The sequence below is a fragment of the Brachionichthys hirsutus genome, chromosome 5 (genome assembly GCF_040956055.1).
Source record: "Brachionichthys hirsutus isolate HB-005 chromosome 5, CSIRO-AGI_Bhir_v1, whole genome shotgun sequence".
In the NCBI taxonomy this organism is placed as follows: Eukaryota; Metazoa; Chordata; class Actinopteri; order Lophiiformes; family Brachionichthyidae; genus Brachionichthys; species Brachionichthys hirsutus.
The window spans coordinates 13,299,651-13,324,280 of NC_090901.1; the positions used below are offsets into that span (position 1 = coordinate 13,299,651).

Consider the following 24,630-nt stretch of genomic DNA (forward strand, 5'->3'; position numbering starts at 1 on the left):
AGAACACAAAGCCTTCCAAAGGAATAACTATTATGTCTAAGTTTATGTAAGCGTACGTGTAAAGTACAAATTACTGTATAACGTGTCTATGGTCCAACTCTCCCTCCCTCCTCCTCCTCCGCACTACACGCCGCCGTTAGCTGCTATCGTCTGTCCCAAAGTAACACATTCTATTTTATATTACAGTAATATATCATTTATTATATCATTTTGTATGTGTTTATGTCTATATGACAATTAAATACATGTTTTTTCCATTCTTATTAGCATTGATTTTGTTTTGTTTTTTTAGCCATCCAGAACAGAGGAAATTTTTATTCAGATATTTTATATGGGGAAAATGTACTATAGCTCGGTCCAGAAATGGATTATACTCGTATCTCAAGGTATTTTATTGCGTGTACTGTGTTATGTTTGTGTCTGTGTTCCGCAATGATTTCTTAATCGCTATTTACATGACGTGTGAGCTGACATTATCCAGTCAGAAACACATTGTGAGTCAGTCAGCACTTGCAGTCTGCGTTCGATGGACCTCGACCAGACTGAAATAAGAGTGAAGAGACCGTTTCAGGAGACAAAGCAGAGGCGCCAACGTCCTTGGCATCAATCTCATTGGACTTATTGGCAGGGCGTGAATGATCCTCTCTGGCAGGGCAGCGGTTTAGACAAAAAGTTCCATTTTGTTCTAAAGATTTTTTTTTGCTCAACCACCATCATCAACCAACTCGTTCCACCATATTTGTAGGAATTAGGACTCTGAATATGAAGCTTAGGAGCTTCATGGAATCTGATTTAACGTCATTCTGCAAAAAAAGAGACAAGAAAAAGCGACAACATACAAACACCATCAATAACTCTTTGGACGTCCATATCGCTAGCATTAGCATTTATAGATTTATATAGCACCTCTTTAGTGGTTTTCTCAGCAGCCTATATGTTACGTTATGTTTTTGTCTGCTCCTGCTCTCTGTCTCTCTATCACTCTCTCTCCATATCATTGTTTTTGACTCTCCTCCTACCTGTCATTGTCTCTGTCTTCTCTTCTTCTCAACCTAACCAGACAGATCGCCGTCCACTATGAGTCCTTGGTTCTGTCCAAGGTTTCTGCCTGGTAAAGCGAAGTTTTTCCTTGCCTCCGTCGCCAAAGTGCTTGCCCTTGTGGGTCAACTTGGGTTCTGTCTTTCTTGACGGAACCCACAGAGATGTCTCTGCATCTCAGACAGTTTTTTTGTGCATCATTTTCTTCATCTGTTTGATTCACTAATGGAGAATTACTGCTCCGCCCGTCAGGTGAGCGTTTTGACCGACCAGGTGGAGGCACAAGGAGAGAAGATCAGAGACCTAGAAAGTTCTCTGGAGGAACACCGACAGAAACTGGCCTCCACAGAAGAGATGCTGCAGCAGGTAAGACACACACACACACACCTACACACACCTACTCACACACACACACACACATACACACACACACACACAAAAATACAACCAGACTTGGAAAATAGAAAATGCTGTCTTTAAAGATTCCTGTTAAGTTAACAAAGTTACAATCACAGTTTTTTACTAATGGCGGTGCCATCAGCTGCTCCGAAAAGTCTCTTTCGGTTTATCCCAAGTGGGAAACGAGTCAGAGGAAATACTGAGAGACTTTCCGTTTGTCAAGCTCATTAGAAACGAGAACTAGTAATCACGCGGCTCTTGAAAACCTCGAGCTACAATATTCATTTCCTGTGGCAAGTGTGTATTTGCATTATGACAGTTATTTAAGTGTCATTTATTTAAATGTAATGAAAATATTTAAATATCATATCAGCGATATACAAAATGAAAAGATATTTTTGGAGTTCATCAGACTAAATGTACGCAGAGAGGAGAGCCTGACTTCTCATTAGACGTTAGAAGTGCGGCTGTATATGAATAAATAAAGGCGTGGCACAATGTTTCACGTCGGGTGTTTCAGTCTGACTCATCCTGCTTTGTTAAGTACGTGAAGACTTCAACAATAGCAACCTTAGATTTTACAGGTTAAAGGTCGGCGCTGCTGCTTTAGTCATTACCAAGTCAGATAAAGGCAAATTCGGAAACAAACTGAGGAGGAAGGCGACCAAATTCTTTTGGTGAAATGTCAAACAAGCGATGAGATTTGTTCTTTGATTTGAAGACGTTTTTGAAGAGACGAAGAAGAGGAGGAAGACGGGCGCATCACCAGCGAGAGAAGAGGGAATGGAAGAGTTTAGGACAGAGTAGGGACTTTGAATGTTGGGATGATGATGGGAAAAGCTAAAGAGATGGTGGACATGATGATGAGGAGAAAGGTTGATGTGTTGTGTGTCCAGGAGACCAGGTGGAAAGGAAGCAAGGCTAGAAGCTGAGGAGCAGGACTCAAGTTGTTTTATAATGGAGGAGAGGAAAGAGGAATGGAGGAGGGGTTATCTTGAAGGAAGAGTCGCTGCAGAGTGTTCTAGAGGTTTACAAGATGCGATTTTTTAAAAGAAAGTTTCATAACTAAAGGAAAGTGAATATCAGACATCCGCGCCGCCGGCCACGGCAGGATGAGACTGAAACTTATCCTGCTCTCAGGGATGCTAGTGTCAGATTTCACAGTCAAGCATCTTCTACACACAAGATACTTGTGTGCTCAACCGCCATCATCAATAGATGCGAGTTTAGTTGTCTCTGAAGGAGGGTGACCTCTGACCCCCCCCCATCCCTACCAGCTGCTTTCCTCATGTCGACTCTGCACAGGGTGGATCTGACCTGATGCCGGTGCAGGATCGATGTTGGTCGGTGGAAGTGGGCTAAGAGCAGGTTCAGTGGGAGCTCTCTGTGGAGTAGCCTTTGTAGTGAGTGAGTGTTTTTATCCCCGAGCTGCCACGTGTCTTTGGAGTTGTTGTTGAAATGTTCTTCAATATGCAGTCCAGGTTCATGATCCTCTGACCTTCCATCAGCTGATATAAACTTGAATGAATGTAGTTAGTGACTATAAACCTCTTATGCTCCGCCCTTTCCCGTCAGCGTCCCTGGTACAGAGGTGCTATTTGCTTGCATTTATGAAGGAATGGCAGGATCACTTGTCTGCTCACATGACTACAGACATTTATATAAGGTCTTGTTGAGTGTGATCTAGCATGCATTCTTAGAAAGCAACGGGAAAGCGTGATCTCACTGGTGCTATTTTCATGGAAGGGAAAACAGTGAAGCACAAATACGCTCAGTTCCAAGCAAGCAATAGCGACACTTCTTTTAGTCTTTTAGTGTAATGCATCATCATCATCATCTACAATCATTCTCAATAGTTGCATTCAAAATAGAATTCAAAATGTTTTTACATTGACTTCGGGAAACATTAAAATAAAAGCACCTCTAATGTAGCTTTGGTTTGGATCTTCCCTCTTCATCAGAAAGAAGTTCAAAGTGAATGAAAGAAAGGGCATCCCCTCGAATCATTATGTAATATATATATGTACATATAATGCACATTATCTTAGAGGTTTCTTTAGCGTGAGCCTGGGAAATAAATCAAGGCAGTCATATTTAGGAAGAGCCAAATCACAGCAAAAGTTATCTTCAGAAGAGCCAATTTAGATCTACCGAGCCCAGCAATCTCCAATGAGCCAGGGGTGAGGAATACCTGCACTTAACTTGCAGAAATCTTGCGCAGATCCCCAATCAAGTCTGTCCTGTAACAGACAAAAACACCAATGAGCACATCTTTGTCATTTGTTTCAGTTAAATCGTTTTTGTGGGTTGGAGGGAAGGAGGGAATTCACTGTAGCACTGTATGGAGGTTGGACGATAAACGACAATAGCAATTTCAGTATGAGACGAGAGAGGAAGAGGAAGTGAGTCTGAAAGTAGCTTAAATGAGGAAAGGAAAGCATCAGACGAATGTGCTTTATGTGAGTCAGCGAAAAAAAACACTTTGTTATGTACTCTCTATGTCTCCCTCTCTTTTAGACACACTTATGTTCCTCTGTCCTATACCAGAGGAGCTCAGCTATATTAATAGAGCCCCCAGCTCGCATGTGTGTGTGTGTATCAGTGTGTATATTTAGCTTTGTGGGGTCCGGGGCCCCAGCCTGTCCTGCACTGTTTGTGTGGGAGCAACATTGTACTGAGTGGAGCAGCATGCTAACTTCTCATCGTGGTGATCTCCGATATCCGTGGGTGTTTGACACGCAGCGTTAGTTTGTAAGAACTGCTCATGTGTGTGGATCTGTCTTACAGTACAGTCTGTTCGTTTGTCCAGGAGCTGATGAGCAGGACCGCTCTGGAGACTCAGAAGCTGGATCTGGTGGACGAGGTCTCGTACCTCAAACTGAAGCTTGTCGGCATGGAGGAGACGACGCACACCAACACAAGAGCACAAGAGCCTGGAAGTACAGAGCAGAACAAAGCCGAGGTACGGGACACAATTAAGAGTGTTATTGGAGGACATAAAAAAAAACTATTTATTTTTTACCATCTTTTAAAGACATTTCAATATCATGTGGAAAATCAAATGAACAAAAACAGTCACTTTCCTGATAAAAGGGGAAAATAGTATGAAAATAAGAGTTTTTGTTTTTTTTGTTTTGTAATATGTCCGTGGTTGTTGAAGCGAGATGCAGTAAGACAGTCCTCGCCCGTATATAAATGAGACGCATGCAGAAAATCCACCCTAACATGAGGACACAGATTGGTACGCAATGAATTGGCTTTTAAGTTGATGTAAGCGTGGCCTTGTTTTTTTTGCACAATGAAACTGTGTTTTATTTCTGATACTCGCCGTCATTGTTCCCGCTAACGTCTTCTGTTTGGGTCCAAACAGAGAATCGTTGTTACGGCTTGGGCTAAATTGCGTCACCGTTTGTGTGGCTGAGAATAATACAAGACACTGATGCGCTATAATACAAGACACTGACGCGCTAACAAATGACAAGTCCTTTTAAATTATAGGCAAAGTTTGGTGTCCACCAGTGACTTCAGCACAGGAAATGCACGGAGCACTTCACCTGAATCCTTCTGCGTGAGCCGTCTTGTGTGTTGGCTGATGAATCCCACGAAACCAGCATGCGATTGGTGGAACGTGTGCCTGATATGAGCCGGGTCTGTCTTATCAGCCTCACGGCTTTGTCAGCAAGTCATTTTAGAGGTGGCGACTCCTTCAAACAGGGCATGGGATTGTGTGGGAATGCCAATTCTGTGTAGTAACCAAATAGATCAATTTAATGAAAATGATCAATACTTTCTAAATAGTATCAAACACAGAGCAAAGCTACCCGCAGATCTCGATCAATCATTGGCTGAGATTTTGAGGTTAACCTCCTGAGTCTATTTGGGGTGATTCGGGACCTGATGAGTGTAAAACGATTATTATGTTCATCAATATATTATGAATATAATATTATTTAGTCATTACGTAGGTACTGAGAAAAATGATGACAACATTAAGAACATTCATTTTGACTTTTGATAGAACAAATAGTCAAAGCTGAGGAGTGATCTGCGAAACTAATTATGTGGTGCCAGAATTTGTTATTGGGGTCTGGAGGACTTCACACCCGATGTCCACGTATGTGGACACCAGGTCCCAAGAGGTTACGGTATTTTTTTACTTACCCTTGTCATCTCTCCATCTTTATTTAAGCATGCTTGTATGGATGCAACAGTTTAGTTTTTTTTTGTCATTCTCCTATTATCCTGCGGAGCAGACATTTTCCAGTAGCGGGAGCAACTGTGTCCTTGGACACGAACCTTTACCTCGACACGGAGGCTATGCCTTCAGTTCTGTCTGCAGGATCCTCGATGGTACATGACCTGAATGCATAGAATGGCTTGCGCTAACGGAGAGACTGAACTGGAGGAGGTTTGCGCTACAGATAAACATGTAGATTTGACTCAAAGACAGTTTTCAAGTCAAACGATCAAAAACTATAGGAGGGCAGCCAACAGGTCTGAAAGAAAGTCAATCCAAATCCTGTGGACAGAAGTGAAGGCCTGCTTGTCAGAGGTATGACCTTAAAAAATAAAATTCTGTTGGGGGGGGGGGGGGGGGGTATATGGCATTTTTCCTTCAGTTGAGTTGACACGACATGAAGCAACATTTTTGGGCTGCTGTTGTATTACAGAACTATTTTTTTTATGAACTTTTGAAAAACCTATTATGCTGACATCAGTCAAATAATCTCAGAACCGTCCCCCACCTGGAATTAGATGCCCTGAAAGGATGGGCTGAGAATTTCTTTCACTTCAGTACTTTGAACATCTGGCTACTCTTGATCATTCGCCATTCTTGATCATTTTCAATGATATGTTTCCAAGACGTTTCTTTTCCCCCGCGTTGCCCGACTTCCTCCTTTAGCAGGCTTTGAACTGCCACATGCCAGGGCTCAGTGGCCGCTCAGTAGAGGTTTGTTCAACAAAGAAACAGCTGAAGTCATTCTTGAGCTGGTTCAGGGATCACCAGGCTACTTCTGTGAGCACGCGGCTCAATGACCTCTCACCAGCACTCTAACACAGCTGTTTCGACGCTGACAGCTTTATGTGCAGTTAATGTAGATCTCACACAAAAAAGTCACCCAAATGCACTATACTAGGGGTGCAACGGTTCACATGATGTATTGCACCGTTTCGGTTCTGCATGTTCGGTTCTGTTTTCTGCATTTCCTTCTCATTAAATTTATTACTAGCGCAATCTAAGTGCTCCGTGCGGAATTACATTTTAGTGTTCCGTTACACCCCTACAATGTACCGTGTCTGATTTGCAGAGGTGTTGTTGTTGTTGTTTTTGCTTTTGTCAACTGGCATCGTCTACATTTTTGTCAATAAAGTGATCAAGGGAGCGCCTCTGCTGAAGCAACAGCTGCGAGGCTGCGGTCGGCTGGCAGCAAGAATGACAGGCACCTCGTTCTGAGCACCACTTTCACCGCAGGAAACCACTTCAGCCGCACACAACGTTATTGCTGTGTGTTGAACTCTTTGCTTTACCCTAACATCAACAGTCGAGGAAGAAGGTCTGCAATTAGAAAGAGTTTGATGCGCTTGTTTTTAATCTCTGGCTACGTTGGGAAGTATCGGACCACAGACACATTATCATTTGTGTATATGACCATGTACTCTCTTTCTACTTGCCATGAATCCTGATTCATGGAATAGTGCAGGGAGGGGTTCTTAAATAAAAACCCTTCCCCAAAGACAGACCCCATCATTTACTCTGCAGGAGACTTTGCTTTACATTTTAACATGATGCTGGTGTGTTTCTTTGAAGGGCACATCGCTACATGTTTTCTTTGAAAAATACCATTAGTGTGCAATGCGATGGATAAAAACAAAAAAGTAACTCAGAGTAGACAAGTTTATATGTGTGTATTTAAACAAGTCCTGAATTATCCCGCATCCCTTCCGAACATTGTTTGTGCACAGCTTCAGAAGTGAAAACTACACATATTTTTATCAGTTTTGTAATCATAAAAGAAAATATTCAGCCATCAGCCAGGAATCGTTCCACTTTCTCCTTACTGGATGTAAATAAAATGTTCCAGGATGTTGCACTGCATCCACGGCCCAGTTCTGCGGATGGAGCTTATGATATGTAACAATAATAAACTTTACCGAACTGAAAATCAAAGGATGCGCTATGGCAGGGGTGTCAAACTCATTTTCTCCAAGGGCCACATTAGCATTATGTTTGCCCTCCGAAGGCCAAATGTAATGTAACTAAATGTAATGTAATTTAATGTAAAATAAATGTAACTACTCCTTAACATGCTGGTAAATAACTATACTTTATTTAACTCTTTAGCCGCCACAGTAATTACAATAAAATATTCAGTTTTGATATCACTTTTTTAAAAGGTTGTAACTTAAAAATTGTTAGAGATAAAGCCATACTGTAAATGAGAAAAATCATAAGTATGAACCAAAGTTTGTGATGGGAATAAATGAACACATCTAATAATGTGGAAAAGTTCCATTCAAATGCAATCATCACGCAGGAACAAAGATAATCGATACAAAATCAAAGCAAAACCAAAAAGCCACCACCTTGTCTTGTCACGGACATGCACAAACCAAAAAAAACAACCGAAGTGGGAAAGAAGAAGAACATTCCCCGAGTCAAAGAAAGAAAAGACGTCACTTTCAGGGTCAGCACTGGACAGCTCCATATGTAGCCGACTAGCTATGGAGCTGTCCACTGCTGAACCAGAGCGCCATATGGAGCCGGGATCAACATGTCAGCACATGCTGGAACAAACAAAAAAGTTTAAATAACTTGCAATAGTCACCTCCAGCAGATTATTGATTTCCTGACTGCAGCGTGTTGCTATTGTTATTGCCATGCTGCTGAATTTGTCCGTTTGATCAGTTCACTACTTAAGTTACAATCATTGCATATTCAATTGTATAGTTGTAAAAATATATGGATAGATTATTACTGTTATTATAACATAAATCCTTTCAATTGATAAGAAAACCACACAACTCCATTGATCATTTGGCCCCCGGGCCTTGAGTTTGACACATGTGATTTAGGGACTATTGTTTTTGGTTATCCTTAGATAAATAAATATAAATACACACCAGAACAACCAATCATATGATTGTCTTACAAAATATCAACCAATCAATATGCATGAAAATAGACATGTGTGATTGGCCAATCAATCAACTGATTGGCCAGAGTGTCAACTGATTGGCCTATCAAAGGCCACAGTTACATGTAGTGCAGCCAGAGTGTCACGTTAATGCTGGATTCATTCACAAATCATACACAGAAGTCCTCTTTTAGAGTTTGACCTGGTGTCATTTGGAAGATTAGCCAAAATGTTTGTGTCAAACATTGAAAGATGAGCATTATATACAGAATGTTGAAGGAACAATGACATGACGTGTCTCTGTATCATGTTGCTGAGATGCTAACCAGTTGTTTAATAGCATGTTGTACCTCGAGAGCAGGGGTCGGCAACCTAAGGCACACGTGTAACGCACTGTCACTGTAAAAACAGGTAATTTACAAATTACTTTATTAAAGGAGTGTTTGTGTTCAGGGAATTTACTTGTAACTTCATTGATTTGGGTTGTGATTCATTTTTGCTGCTGATGTTTCATGTTTTCTGCCCTTCCTTGAGCTCAGGAGATTTGTCTTTGCAATTAATATTGGTTGTGACTTGTTAAGATTTCATCCTGCGTATCTCACAGGTCAAAATGGAAACAGGCCTTCACAAATCCTGGTTAGATCTGCCTGATTAGTTGAGCTCGTGTCTGATTCTCCTCACTTTAATGCCTTCCTCTTTCTCCTCTCCTCATTTCAACAAATCGTCTCGTCCGCTGCCCTTAACCTTTCCTCCCCTGCTCCTTCCCTCCCAGTGTGTGGTAAATCTCATCAGCGAGCTCCAGGAGCAGATGTGCAGGTTTCACGAGGAGATCAGCACTCGCATCCAGGAAAAACGGGCCTTAGAGGAGAAGGAAGCCCAGCGGGGGGAGCTCGGTGGCGACCAAGTTCAGGGCCACGGCCCTCAGATCGGGTCGGCCAGCTCAGACCTGAGCCTGTCTGACAATGGAAGCCAGACTGGACACGTAGGGAGACTTGGTGGATGAACTCGTCCTCCCTTCCTTCCCCATCATTTCTTCTCTTCTACCTCCTCTCTTTCTAACCAGTCCACACACCATCCGGTATCCGGAAGCTTCCACAGAATCCAACTAACAATCTCTTGTAGTGGGTCTGTGTGTGTGCAGTGCAGGATATTTGGGTCGCGCTGGGGTTTTTGGGTTTTTTCAAATATGGAAACTTTTTCAAATGCTTCCATACATTTGAGGGATGATTAAGGTTCTTGAATCATAAGGCTAAAGAAAGTCCCCTGGAATAAATTCATATGAAATGGCCTACCGGTACTTCATACGACGCACAGTAGGCGCATATTAACCCAAACACGTGTTAAATTTGGTAACCAGCTCCTCAAGTATGCAACGCATTTGGAAAAGCATATTTTAGGCCAATCAAACAAATATATTTCAGATTTTGTAATGGGCAAGGTGTTGTGTTTTAGCGATTTGACGTGGTTTGCTTGCATGCCACTGGTTCCTCCTTCAATCTGTCCGTTTCCTTCTGCACCGGCCGGGTGAATGGGTCATGTAGCTGTTCTATAATAACAGGGAATGTTCATTAACACGGTTTCCTGAGCGCTGCAGCAATGTGCGGTTGGCAGACGCGCAACCTAGATGGCTTTTGGTTTTGTTTCTGGTGTTCAAGTTCGTTCTTTTCCGGTTTGATAACTGCACCCTGCGGCATCTGTTTCAGGAGGACCCGGTTTCCTTTATTAACCGCTGTGTACCGTCCGTCACAGGCCTTTATAACTGCACTGAATGTCACCCTGATGTCTGGAAGCCCTTCTTCCATTTATATGTTGGCATGCGGACGCTTCGGAATGTTCGTAATGGGATTTGGGTCATTTTCAAGGCTTCAGAATAACTCACAAGCATGACTTTGCTGCTGGATCGGAATCTGTCGAATGCATGGGAAATAAAAGATGCTTTCATTTTGTTTGCTTCTTTGTTTGCTGTGTTGTAGGATTTGTTGCAAGAAGTGAAGCAGCTGAAGAAAAAAGTGGAGGCGCTGGAGGGTGAGAAGGGCCAGTATGAGAGGAAACTCAGAGGCACAAAGGTACGGACCTTTTAGACCTTAAGCCTCTTTGATCAACCTGAACTGGCCACTCGTACATGCATACATGTGTGTGTGTGTGTGTGTGTGTGCGTGTGTGTGTGCGTGTGTGTGTGTGCGTGTGTGTGTGTGTGTGCGTGTGAGACATATATTACTTTGTATCAGTGTTACACGGTTCAGCGATCTAGATGGAAAAGTGAGTTGGTTTAAAGCTCTAGAAAAATATGGGTGAATGCAGCTGCAGGGTTAATATCGGGTCATCATATCAAATTGTGACAGAGCTTACAAGTAAATCACTGGAACAATGTCCAGCATCCCTCCAATTTTCAAAAATTCATTTTCAATGAAATTTTATTTCTTTTGCACCACATCAGAAAATTACCTCAAGACACTTTACAGGTGTAGCAGGGAAAGACAGAACCCAACTTGACCCACAAGAGCAAGCACTTTGGCAACGGAGGCAAGGAAAAACTTCCCTTTAACAGGCAGAAACCTTGGACAGAACCTAAGATTCATGGTGGATGGCGATCTGTCTGTCTGGACCGGCTGGGTTGCTAAAGAGGGAGGGAGAGAGAGAGAGAGAGAGCAGGAGCAGAGAAAAACAAAATGCAACATATACGCTGCAGAACAAGATAATGTCTAAAGAGCTGCTATATAAAGCTATAAATGCTAATGCTAGCCACATGGACATCAGTGTTGAGGGACACAGGTCCAGGTTCTGCAGCACCACGGACAGAAGGACCTGCAGACAGGGAGACAGAAAGAGGGACAAACAGAGGGAGAGAGAGCAATGAAAGAAGAATGTTGTCAAAAATCATTTGAATGACAGAAAACAAGTATTGCTGATTGTTACAGTGTAACAATGGTCAAATGGTCAAGAATATTACATAGAAAATCTGAGAACTGCAACTTTAGTGCAGAGAAGAGTTCACTCCATGCAGGTCTGAGTGGACTCTGGTTCCCTCCAGAGGTTCCCTCAGGATCGCTGGCGCTCCGAGTCTCGCAGTCGTTTCTGGTGAAGCGAAGTAAAGTTTGAGAATAAGCTGAGCTGGAATGAATGAATGTAGCATTTAAAAAAAGACAAGCCACTTACGTTTTTTTTGCGCTTCGCGGGTCACGGGAGTTGCTGGAGCCTATCCCAGCATGCTACGGGCGAGAGGCGGGGTACACCCTGAATGCGTCGCCAGCGCATCACAGTCCCACAGACAGAGACAAGCAACCATTCAAGCGCACACTGAGGACCCTCTGGAGTCAACTACTCACCTAAATTGCATGTTTTTGGAGGTGGGAGGAACCCAGAGAAAGCCCACATGGACAGGGGGGAGAACATGCAAACTCCACACAGATAGGATTCGAACCCAGAACCTTTTTGCTGCGAGGCGACCGCGCTAACCACGAAAACTCCTTTCTCCTAACATTTCTAACTGTTGTTTGTCCTTGTTTCATTTGAAGGTTTTCAAATTGCCTTTGTCTTGCTTTCTGTTTACAGTGCTTCCTCTCCCTCCTTCACGCCTTAACCTCCCCCCCCCCCCCCTCTCTGTTGCGCGTCCTTCTTCGCTATCCTTCCTCATCACCCCACCCTTACCCTCCTCCTTTGTCTCTGCTCTTTCTAGCTCTCCATCTCTTATTCTCTTCATGCGTGTTACCAGTCGCTCGTGACCCAGCTGTCCGGCCTCAAGCTGACTGTGGAGCAGACGCAGCTGGAGAAGCAGCACTGTGAGGAGCGCTGGCGTAGCGCACAGGTGCCTCCTCTTCCTCCTCCTCCTCCTCTTCTGCTGCTTAACTGTGTCTGGGCCGTATTTGCCTCTGTCCTGTTCCTTTTCTACCTCTTCTAACCTGTTTTCTTTTTAACTTAAACCTCATTTCTGTACCCCCAACCGCCTCTCGTCTCTCACTTGAGTTGGCTGAAAGTTTGTTTATTTTATTTTTTTAATAAGCCACGTGTTCATGAAGAGAGGACCGTGAGTCGATAAAGAAACCGATATTACAACATTTATGAGAGTGCATGTTTTATATTAGTCAGGCTCATTATTTCGCCCTTTAAAACCATCGCCCCAAGTGTAGCAGACCTCAGCACCATAATGACATAATTAGGAGCATGCAGGAAGCATGACACCTTGGAGCCCTATCGGTTTCATATCGTGCACGAGGTGTTGTGTTTTCCTCCCTAACATGATATCACCACTAATGTCAGCATGTCGGTTCCATAGCAAGAAGGAGTGAAGGAGGGAAATGTAGGACTGACCTGCTACAGTTGTTGATGGTCAGAGGAAGACAGTGTGAACACATGAAGTGAATGCGGTGCCTGGCCATTTACCTTCTAGATACTGGTGCAAGTGTGAGAAAGCCTGTATGTTAAGCCACGGCAGGTTCATGTGAGGGTCATCGGTAGTTTTTGAAATATTCTAATATTTTGAGATACCAAATGTTTGTTTTTTATGAGTTATAAGCCAAAACAATTTTTTTTTATACCAATTTCAAATTATGTAAAAAAATATAGAATATATATATTGCATTTTAACTATTTGAAGTAAATTATGAAAAGACAATCGTTGATTTGTAATAATTTGATGAGATGCACGTGTGTATGTGAACTCATGGTGAATCTCTGGGATGATGCTTCCAGAGATTCATTCAGAACACGCTGTGTTTATTGGCCAGCATTTTGTGTGCACGTTGCTGCCATGGCAGATGATTTAGTTTAGTTTAGTTTAGTGTTGTGGTTCAATATAAATGGAAAACAAATGTTGAAAGTCGCATGGAGGTATGTCATCATCATCTGGCTCTTTAGTCACTTTGTCAATAACTCGTCCTCATTTGACTCCTGTTGGACGTGTCGTCATTACTGGAGGGAGAAGACAACAAGTCAAACTTCATTTCACATGGCAGCTCTCACATTAAAACAAAACATGTATTGTACAGACCGTTTCATCAGCCAGAAGATGTTTAATAAGAGACTGTACATGTAGTTGCCTTAAACTCTCTGGAACTCCAGATATCCACTGACCTGGAAGACTGACGCAGCTCACAGACATGCTCTCTGCCCTTCCTCCACAGGCAGAGATCTCTGAGATGCAGCAGCTACTGGCCTCCAAAGACGCTGAGATCGAATGCCTGCAGACCCAGTTGTTGGCCAGAGGGGGCTCAGCCAATGACGATGCAGAGAGAGGTACCCACAACTGACAGTCTGACCAATCGCTTGAAGTCCACATGTGTCTGAGTGGATGCATCTGTAACATCTAATCAACATGTCCTTCTCTCTTCTGCTGTGCACTTGACCTGTTTTGACTCTCTGCTGCCCTCTGCTGTAGAGGAGGTGTATGTCAAGCAGCTGATTAACAAATGTAAGCATGTTGTGCTTTTACTGTGGGTCTATTTTTCACTGTCTTAGTGTAATTATGTAGCAGTCCAGTTATTGACACCAGGACGTTTCTATTTTTGTAGGTGAAACTTAAAAGCAGTCTCTTTAATAGCATAGTTGTCTCTTTATCTGGTGTTTGGTGGCAGAATGGCACATTTAGAAACACGTTAAGGATAAAAGTCGTTCATTTTCACAAATAACTCATGATGGTCATTAACCTTTAACTTTTTACCTTTTATTTTGGTCACATTTATTCATTGTCCTTCTTGCCATATAGTTAAAAAAAAAAAAACTCTCCCTGCTCCACCACTACTTAAATCTGAGAAACATTTGAGCAAAACATTTGCATTGATGGAGTAAACAAGCAGCTGTTTATTTATTCATTCATCTTCATTAAAAATGTATTTCCGTCATTATGGGGTTTTTTTTTGACTTGTTGCTGAAGCCACTTCTCCCAGGTGACGTGCCAGCGGATATTTGTTTTGCTTATTTATCAAATTAGCACGTCTGTCACCAACGTGGCATCAAATGCTCACTCACTGCATTTTAGATTTAGACATGGTTGTCCAAAATAACCTTTTAATGTTTGTTTTTGTTAGACCAGGAATACCAAAGACTGAAAGTGGGCATGGAGTCTTTGTTAGCTTCAAATGACGAGAAGGTAAACCCGTTTGATGATAATGGACAATAAAATGCCTTAGAATTCCACTTGCTTTTCACATTGCTAAATGTTTCTGGCTTGCTTCTGAACAGGACCGGCGAATCGAGGAGCTGACCGTTCTCCTGGGTCAGTACACGAAGATGAGGGATGTCATGGCGCTCACACAGGGTAATCGCATTTTACTGGTTCCTGAAATGACCTACAACATTGACCTTACAAGAGTTTCTCCGAAACAGATGACGGGTTCGGTATATTCATTTAGCCTTAAAGGGGACTTATTATGAAAAACTCACTTTCCTCATGTTTCTACACTATTTTAGTGATTTTGGATCATTATTAACCCAAAAACATCAAAATAAAGCATCCAGTCAATCCTTTCTAGTTTGGGTAGGTCTGTAATCACCTCCTGACGTCTGGCAGAAATCTTTGTCAGTGTGACGTCACACTGTTAGGACGTGCACAAGATGTGTGTGCACATGCATGCACAACTTAGTTTCGTTTTCGTTTTCGTTTTCAGAGGCTTTTCTGACGGAGCTGTTTGAGACAGACAAGAGGGATGCTGTCCTGCAGCATCCGTTTGCTGTTTTGACAAAGGACTGTCACAGATATTTCATTTAAGTGTTTGGAAACTGCGTTAACTTGTGGAAAAAGGGTAGAATATGTGACCTTTAAGCAATAATAAAAGAAGAAACAATTATTTTCCTCCCCCGGCGGCCTCAAAATGCCTCGTCTTCCTCTCAGTATTTCAGGAGCTCTTCATCGCCCCCTTTGTCCTGGTCCAAAACCCCAGCCTCGTCTTCTCCTAGGCTTCTTTTTGTAATGTAATGCTTGTTTGTTTGTTTGTTTATTTGTTTGTTTTTGCCAACAGGGAGCAGTGAAGAGGAGCTAAGCAGCAGTTTGAGACTCCGAGCCATCACACACAAAGCTCACTGTGATTTCCTCAGGTCCGAGGTAAGACGGCAACCGAGCTGAACGTAATTTGAAGAAGTTGTCAGGATTCACCCAAGAGGAACAACGCCCCTAAAAAGTCCTTGTCCTTCAAGCACTATTCCCTTTTGTCTCTGCAAAGATGTCTTCCAGCAGGTCTTCTCCGCTCATGTTGTCCTCGTCTCCTTACCAGAGGGAACTGGAGTCGAGGTAAAAACTTCACACATACATACATTACAAAGAGACATTTCTGAATGTCCTGTTTGTGCTAGCTATTCTGTGACATCTGTTGTAGTATCCCAAACTCGATGGACACCTCGCTGATGTCTGCCGGGGACACGGGTGTCTTTAATGGATCGTGGTGAGCGGCTGTCTCTGCTTCTAGGGTTTCCCGTTGCACCATTCATTCATTCATTCATTATTCATTTATTCCAGGCACCAGCGCAGGTTGCTGTCCAGCAGTCTCGAAGAGTTGCAGAGTGGATCCTTGGAAAAGGTTCGCTGTTACAGGTTGACCTTTGTGATGCTGTCCCCCCCCCCCTCAAACTAACCACCTGCCAGGCCTGATTGACACGCATCTCATGCTGCTCTTTGGAAGTGAACTTTAACACTCTTTCCATCTGAATGTGTGACGGCTAACCCGCTAACGCTGGGTTTGTGTGTGTGCGTGTTCTCTCCCTCTCTCCTGTGTGTCTCGGTGCAAGACTGTAGCGATCCAGCCAGTTGAGACTGAATCAGACGTAGGGGCAGAGGTATTGATCTGATGCATGACCTCACATAGCATAACCTTCACCTTCACCACGACCAGAAACACGCCATAAGCACGACGGTGGATCGGGGAGAAAGATAATCACATTCCCACGATTAGATTTTGACATATAAGCTTCCTTTTTCCATTCACCAATATTATGGGCCAGTTTGAGTGTGTCCTTTAGGGTCTATGATCAGCTGACCACGGGCTGCTGTCATCGTACAATCAATCAGAATAGCGTTTTAATAAAGGTGTGCAGCGAGTGACACTCATTTGCACACAAAACTGCATATGAACATCCACAGACGCTCCTGCACATCATCACTCTCTTTCTGTACACACACACGGGGGGGGGGGGGGGGCAAGGCCCAAGACCCACCTGAGGTGGCTGTCAGTAGTGCTCGATATCATGGCTGTCTCCCAGCTGCTTCTTTCGGCTGGCCTTTCTCCTCTTACTCCTTGGATTCCTGTTAGATGCTGCATCAACAGACATTCATCCTCCAAAGGGACACAGTCAAATTATTACTCCTTCATCTGATGAAAGATGTCGAGGCCAGCATGTAGAGAAAGACACTGTATTATAAACACACACAGCAGCAATATAAATCAAAGCATGCCGAAGTACGATCACCTGGTTTCAATGTATTTAAGCAACAAGTTCCACGGGTCCAGAGCCAGAAAGATGAATGACCGAGTCATCTGTTCATCACACAGAACGGGCTGAGTCTCTGACATAGCTGTGATTTCTGCTCTACAGAATCCGTCCATGGAGCTGAGCAGGTACCAGACCCTGCCGGGGAAACTGAGGAAAAAGAAGGAGAGTAAAGCCGAGGTGAACGGAGATGGAGGAGGAGGTGGAGAGTGTTTATCTCCTGTCCACGGCCACAACCACGACTACAGTCTCAGTGAGCATCTTCGGGGTTACTCAACCATACATTTCACGTTGTTCTGCTGCTGCGTCTTTAACAGTTACACGCTGACAGTGGAGAACACTGTGCCTCAGGGAGGAACGCTGGAAACAACAAATAGAACTTGGACCACTGTTCTGCCTTCTTTCCCAAAGAGGCGGTGTGCAAAAGATGGAAAAGAAATTGCTCCACGTGGATGTGTATGAACCACAAACAAGGTTATGGTTGTAGAAATTAACGGATTTTTAATCTAAAAGGGATATCAATAATATTATAAATGAAATGCAGCAAACGATATGTAGAGAGTAACAAGGAGGAACAAATAGCTTCAGGCAGAGTAGCAAGCACAAGGAGCGTTCAAAACCACCTGCTCGATGGGAATTTAGGGAATTTAGTCCTCAGGTTGATATGTAGGATGAAAGCAGGTAATCTGTACATGGATCTACGTGGGATTAAAGCAGGTAATATGTGATCTGTACATAGATCTACGTGGGATTAAAGCAGGTAATTTGTAATCTGTACATAGATCTATGTAGGATTAAAGCAGGTAATCTGTACATGGATCTATGTGGGATTAAAGCAGGTAATTTGTACATGGATCTATGTGGGATTAAAGCAGGTAATTTGTACATGGATCTATGTGGGATTAAAGCAGGTAAACTGTACATGGATCTATGTAGGATTAAAGCAGGTAAACTGTACATGGATCTATGTGGGATTAAAGCAGGTAAACTGTAATCTGTACATGGATCTATGTGGGATTAAAGCAGGTAAACTGTAATCTGTACATGGATCTATGTGGGATTAAAGCAGGTAATCTGTACATGGATCTATGTGGGATTGAAGCAGGTAATCTGTACATGGATCTATGTGGGATTAAAGCAGGTAAACTGTACATGGATCTATGTGGGATTAAAGCAGGTCACCTACTGTAGGTCACAGTGTTCTCTGTCTACTGTCATATATTGGTCAGCGAGATCTTTGTCTAGCGAGGCCTGACTCATTAAATCAGTGCTAAATGGGTCCTGCGTCTGAAGGCAAAACGTTGTGTAATCTGAAACTGCTAACTGGCTCTTTGTCGACTAACTGGGCTCCAACCTCTTCCCTCTCTGCTCCCTTTTGCTCTTGGGTCTGGCTTGCTGTCTACTATTGTCTCTGCGTGTGTTCGGGCTGCAGTTCGCTGCAGGAGCGCCAGCGCTCCGGCTTTAGGTACCGTATGCTCACACACCAACCGACACTGGGAATGCCACTTCTGGTAGAGACGAGTCGGCGCTGTTGTTGCCGCGACTACATGAAATCAAAGCAAAAGAGTCTTCCGACAAACGCGTTCCGGATATCTCACTAGCCAAACAGGCCACCGCTCAGAGGCGGGCCCCTCCCTCGCTCGCAGCAGCATTCACTGAAACACACACACACACTTAAAGCTCATCTATGGGCCTCCACGGGGCCGGAGTAAAACAGGAGGGCTGTGGGAGGACGAGGAGCACAAGCTTAAAGATGCTCGCTTAGACATTTAAAATGTAGCCTGACGTCCTCCATTTGCTCTCAGCGTCAGGCTGAAGCAGGATGCGGCTGCGGAGTTAGCGTGTCGACGAAAGGAAGAGAATGCATCTATTTGAAGGCGGCGGCAGCAAAAGCAACACCCGATGTAACTAAATGGAGAGGACACTTCTTCTTTGAGGAAGAAGAGTAGAAGAAGGAGGAAGGATAGAGAGAGAGAGAAGGCGTGGGCTGACCTCATTTCACTTGCCAACGTTTTGGGCAACTTCTGCCCTTGTTTTAAATAATAAATTTTTAGGTTTAAATTTTTATTATGGATTTTTATTGTTTATTGTTTTATTTTATCAGTGAGTATTTTACGTGGCATTTTTTTGTCTGTCTTGTTCTGTAAACGTTGACAGTCTCACTTTGAGCTTCTTTTGTTGCACCCTTTTCCTGGTTTATACTGCAAATTAACTGAACTGAATTAAACTGAATTAAACTGAATTGAATGGAACTAAATTTAAATAAATTTAATTAAATGGAATTGAATTTAACTGAATTGAATTAAATTAAATTAAATTACATTACATTACATTACATTAAATTGAATTGAATTGAATTGAATTGAACTGAACTGAATTGAACTGAACTGAACTGCTCACCATATCTGTGCACACACAACTCATCTAGACAAGCAGACTGCATCTTGACTTCTCTCATCTGGCTGCACACTTTATACCATTTATTCTTGGCCATAACAAGGGTGTGACTAACGCTGGCTTCTGCTTCCTGTCTGCTTCACTAACCTCTGCCTCAGGATCTCCTGGGAAAGACGACCCCTACGATGTCGGTGGGTACTGCATCTCTACCCGCCAGCAAGTTGCACACATATTATTGTGTGTTGTTTGCTATTGATTTACTTCCTGACCTTTTGAAATCAGGCTTGTCGATGAGAACTCATTCAGGATTCATGGGAAAAACATGAACTCAGTTCTGGAGTAAATGCATTTATTCATTCAATATGAACATTATCGACAATTTACCCAGATTACCTATAGAAAGAGTATCATGGCACGATGATCTTTACCAGCGTGATACTCAAGTAGCCTGATGGAATTGTGTTTTTATTCTTAAGGGCAACCAGAGAAGTGGGAGTGCATCCTGGCTGATCAGTCCCCGCTGTCCTCTGGAGTGGACTCTGGACAGCAGTCCCTGCTCTCACCAGAAAATAGGAAGAGTCAGAGAGGCATCAAAAAACTGTGGGGGAAGTAAGCACTCACACGTGATTAATGTCCCTGCTACTACTAAACACAGTGGAACCTTGGTTCTCGAACATAACTCGTTCCGTAATAACTGTTTCAAAACTGAAAATATATTTCCCATAAGTAATAATGGAAACTAGATAAATACCTACATTTATACTAATATGTAACTACCTGTATCTAAACAACAGATAACACATACAAGTGTTAGTATAAAAAAAACAAAGGTATAATAAAAGTTAATTCAACAGAGAGAGCAAAGGGGAGTAGAGGCACCTGCTGTGGACCAGGAAGTGACAAAGATTAGCACGAGTGAAGTTAGAAAGGCGATGAAGAGGATGAAGGCAGTTGGGCTGGACAACATACCTGTGGAGGTTTGGAAGTGTCTATGAGAGGTAGCTGTATAGTTTATAACGGGGTTGTTTAATACAATCCTAGAGGGGAAGAAGATGCCAGAGGAATGGAGGAGAAGTGTGCTGGTGCCCATTTTCAAGAAGAAGGGAGACACATAGAGTTGTAGAAATTATAGCGGGATAAAGCCGATGAGTCCTACGATGAAGTTATGGGAAAAAGTAGTTGAGGCTGACTAAGGACAGAAGTAAGTATTTGTGAGCAGCAGTATGGCTTTATGCTGAGGAATAATAAGAATAAGCACAGAGAGATGCTGATGAATACCCAAAGTAGTGCTTTGAACTGTGGCTCATGGATCCTATTGGACAATCCAAGTAGCTGCCGTGCATTTTGGGAACAGGCAGTAATGAATAAACTCAAATCAAAGTCTGAGAATGGCCCAATGACCCAACAGAGATGCAGTCATTTCTCACACACTCATCTGTGCTTTGGTTTATCCCCAGGATCCGCCGCAGCCAGTCAGGAAGTCCTGGCCAGGGTCTCGACCCTGAGCTGGGTGAGTTCACGAGGGGGGGCTTCAGAGCGACCGCCGGACCGCGACTGGCCCGACCGGGGAACACGCGGTACAAAAGCACACCATAAAGTTCTCGTATGAATGGGAGGCATGTGCTTCCCTGCTAGATGATAATCTTCTGCACCTTTTGTCACCGTGCCAGAGACCTGAAGATGCCTTTTTCTAAATGGAACACTGACCAGGTGTGTGATTGGCTCGAGGAAATTGGGCTCGGTCAGTACGGCATCCTCGCTTGCCACTGGGTCAGCAGCGGTCAGACTCTCCTGTCGGCCTCTTCCCAGGACCTGGAGCGGGTAAGCGCACGTACGCCACCTCCTCGGTACAGAGTGCATCGGAGATATCTGTCAGGATCAGCTGACAAAATCATCTTCCATCCAGCCTGTCAGACATTTTTCAGTTCCGCCCGTCAGATCACACCCGGTTGTCTTCTCGCCGTTTAGCGACGCCTGCCTCTGCCTTTCAACTCTTAGTTAGTTAGTTTCACTCTCAGCATTGTCACGTCATCCACCTGACGTATCGGTTCTGTCTCAGGTGAACCTGTGATGTCATCTGAGAGATTTAAGTTACTATGACAACATGAAATGAGCACTGTCTCCTCCAGGAGCTGGCCGTGAAGAATCCGCTCCACAGGAAGAAGCTGCAGTTGGCCATCAAGGCGATCGGCAGCAGGCAGCCTGAGAAGTCTGCAGAGCTCGATCACATCTGGGTCACTCGTATGTACTGAAAGAAATCACTGGCTGACGTCTCCCTGAGGTTCCTCCATTAGAACGTCCATGTGTTATGTTCTGAAGGTTGGCTCGACGACATCGGCCTCCCGCAGTACAAAGACCAGTTCAATGACGGACGAGTGGACGGGCAGATGCTGCAGTACCTCACTGTGGTGCGTTTCACATTTAAGTCAGAGCTTTGTTTATTTTAATGAATGAATTTGTCTATTTTGGCAAAAAGCCTCCATTAGTTGCTCACTTCTTCTGCGTGCTGTTTTAGTTGCGCTCATCTTGCCGTCTGCTCTCAATCCTAGAATGACTTGTTATACCTTAAAGTGACCAGCCAGCTGCATCACCTCAGCATCAAGTGCGCCATTCATGTCCTCCAAGTCAACAAGTTCCACCCGAACTGCCTGAAACGCCGGCCCAGCAATGAGGTAAGAAGGTTTGCTTTAAAGGTCCCACATTATACTCTTTTTTTTTCACAATTTAACACAGTTCCCAGACATTTATAAGAAATATCTGAGACAGTCTTTGGTCAAAATAGCAAACAGATGCTGCAGGACAGCGTCCCTCTTGTCTGTCTCAAGCAGATGCTGCAGGACAGCGTCCCTCATTTCTGTCTCAAACAGATGCTGCAGGACAGCGTCCCTCTTGTCTGTCTCAAGCAGATGCTGCAAGACAGCGTCCCTCTTGTCTGTCTCAAACAGATGCTGCAGGACAGCGTCCCTCTTGTCTGTCTCAAGCAGCTCTGCCAGAAAAGCCTCTGAAAATGAAAACTAAACTAAATTATATGTGCAGACAATGAACGTGCATGCATGTGCACACACATGTTGTGCACGTTCTAACAATGTGACGTCACAGTAAGAGAGATTTCTTCCAGAAGCGTTTCTGTACTTGACTACAGAACTATACTCAGAGTACGCAGGATCGACTGGATGGTTTATTCAGACCAAACTCACCATAATATAGTAGAAACATGGAGAAAGTGAGTTTTTCATAATACGGGACCTTTAAAAGGTTTTACAAAGAAAGAAGGGTTTAGTGATCCTTCTTATTCCTACGTTTTTCACTCCTTGTGTGTGTTTTTATTTATTTATTGAGATGTGGATATGCTATTAGACTTTGTAAACCGGCTTGTCGGGTCAGATGCGATATGCACGGTTTGACCTACAGCAAGGCGGTCGCCTGTGTTTCCTGTTTTAGAGCCAGTTCGCTCCCAGTGAGGTGGTCCAGTGGTCCAACCACAGGGTGATGGAGTGGCTGAGATCTGTGGATCTGGCAGAGTACGCCCCAAACCTGAGGGGCAGTGGCGTCCACGGAGGCCTCGCAGTGAGTGTCCACAAGTAATCACCCGGCGCACAGGCTAAACACTCTCGCCGAAGTGCCTCACCTTTTCCACTCCTGTCGTAGATTCTGGAGCCCCGGTTTAACTCGGACACGCTGGCCATGCTGCTGAACATCCCCCCACAGAAAACGCTGCTCAGACGCCACCTGACGACCAACTTCAACAGCCTGGTGGGAGCGCGAGCTCAGCGAGAGAAGAAGGAGTACGCAGAAGCAGCGGGGTACTCCCCGCTCAGCATCACATCTAAAGTCAAGGTACGATAACACACGGAGACAACCATGCTGCATTAAGACCACACACACAGAAAACGTGACATTTCTATAAGGGGCTCTCTGTTGCTGCTCCCGACTTCACTCACATGCACTGAATCCAGGGTTAAAACGTGGACGCAGGAAAGCACTGCGCACAGGACGAAGGAGCTGCACCCGCCTCCCACTTGCTCTTACACCTGGCGTTACACCTAAAGTTTGCTCCTCTCCTCTCATTGCAGCCGAAGAAGTTGGGCTTCTCTAACTTGACTCACCTCAGGAGGAGGCGGCCGGATGAATCCACGGACTACGTCTGCCCTGTCCAGTCGTCCTCACCCGAGTCAGGACCGTCTGCAGTGAACGGGATGCAGGTGCGACCCTACGCAGGCTTTAGAGGCCTGAGCCCCATCCTAGACCGAGACTCTGACCGCAGCAGGGACCCGGTGGGGCTCGACGACAGCAGAGCGGATCCATCGGCGTGACAACTGTGACGACACGGCAGTATTTTGTTGCCACCAGCCAATCAGCTGTCACTGCTACTACTCTGCTTCCTTTGCTTGCAGCCCATAATACCTCAGCCCACCCCTGTCCCGCCTCTCTAAAGCTCGCCCAGCAGCCTGACCCTGTGCCTTAAGAGTGAAGCGATTCAGGGACGCCGCCCACTTCGGCCTGCTTGTCATGATGGGTTTACTGACCCCGGGAATTTACACACCCAAAAGATTTTCCTTTCATTTCCAGCCAGATGCCTAACGAACCTGACCTCGACTTCAAACCTGTGCCATGATCGAACTCTTCATGAGAGAACGCAGCATCTCTCTGGACTCCGCCTCCTGTCGCATCACTTCCTGTAATCACAGTATATATGGACGTCTGTTGTTATGCAGTGTGAAGCCTTTAGATGATTTGATGTGTGCGAGCGAGTCATTGCGTCATTCCCAACTCTATTTCAGTTCAATACAGTTTTGTCACTTGGTTGCGTTGAAATTGTGCAATGTTTGCACGACTTTACGGAGAGCTTTTAATTTAATATTTATGGGATTGCAGAGGAAAGGATGAAACGGCACATTTAGATTCAACCTGAGGTGGTGATTTTGTATTGTTACTTTCAGATTTTCTGTAATAGTATTTTTATAGTCGATAAATTCTTGCTCTGCAAAGGAAACTTACATGTAAATGTAAAAAGATGATCAAATCATTTAATGAATAAAATCATATGTGTGCAACGATGATTCCTTCTTTCTGAACAGAAGTAGGCATAAAGAACGCCATCCTGCATTTTCTTTATTCTTACTCATTTCATGTTTTAATTGATGAATGACTCATTAAATCAATGGTAACGCCACAGTCGACCGTCCTAACCTGCTTTTATCACCATCCTCACCATCATTGGTCCTCAGAGGGCCAAGCTGAGCCA

The 24,630-nt window shown here is 44.0% G+C and overlaps 1 protein-coding gene across 1 annotated transcript in view; it reads left to right on the top strand.

The window, feature by feature from the left end:
- The window catches only part of ppfibp2b (PPFIA binding protein 2b), a 42,339-nt gene extending 17,709 nt beyond the window's left edge, over positions 1-24,630 (top strand). Inside the window, exons 5-28 of the mRNA XM_068738976.1 lie at positions 1,291-1,404; positions 4,247-4,399; positions 9,346-9,555; positions 10,547-10,639; positions 12,250-12,378; positions 13,694-13,805; positions 13,948-13,980; positions 14,597-14,658; positions 14,751-14,826; positions 15,527-15,609; positions 15,728-15,795; positions 15,881-15,946; positions 16,021-16,081; positions 17,094-17,241; positions 19,603-19,622; positions 19,876-19,994; positions 20,843-20,962; positions 21,056-21,206; positions 21,515-21,626; positions 21,705-21,793; positions 21,935-22,057; positions 22,827-22,952; positions 23,034-23,222; positions 23,459-24,630. Of these exons, the coding sequence (XP_068595077.1) occupies positions 1,291-1,404; positions 4,247-4,399; positions 9,346-9,555; positions 10,547-10,639; positions 12,250-12,378; positions 13,694-13,805; positions 13,948-13,980; positions 14,597-14,658; positions 14,751-14,826; positions 15,527-15,609; positions 15,728-15,795; positions 15,881-15,946; positions 16,021-16,081; positions 17,094-17,241; positions 19,603-19,622; positions 19,876-19,994; positions 20,843-20,962; positions 21,056-21,206; positions 21,515-21,626; positions 21,705-21,793; positions 21,935-22,057; positions 22,827-22,952; positions 23,034-23,222; positions 23,459-23,698 (2,697 nt within the window). The 3' untranslated portion in view covers positions 23,699-24,630. The remainder of the gene's footprint in view (positions 1-1,290; positions 1,405-4,246; positions 4,400-9,345; positions 9,556-10,546; positions 10,640-12,249; positions 12,379-13,693; positions 13,806-13,947; positions 13,981-14,596; positions 14,659-14,750; positions 14,827-15,526; positions 15,610-15,727; positions 15,796-15,880; positions 15,947-16,020; positions 16,082-17,093; positions 17,242-19,602; positions 19,623-19,875; positions 19,995-20,842; positions 20,963-21,055; positions 21,207-21,514; positions 21,627-21,704; positions 21,794-21,934; positions 22,058-22,826; positions 22,953-23,033; positions 23,223-23,458) is intronic.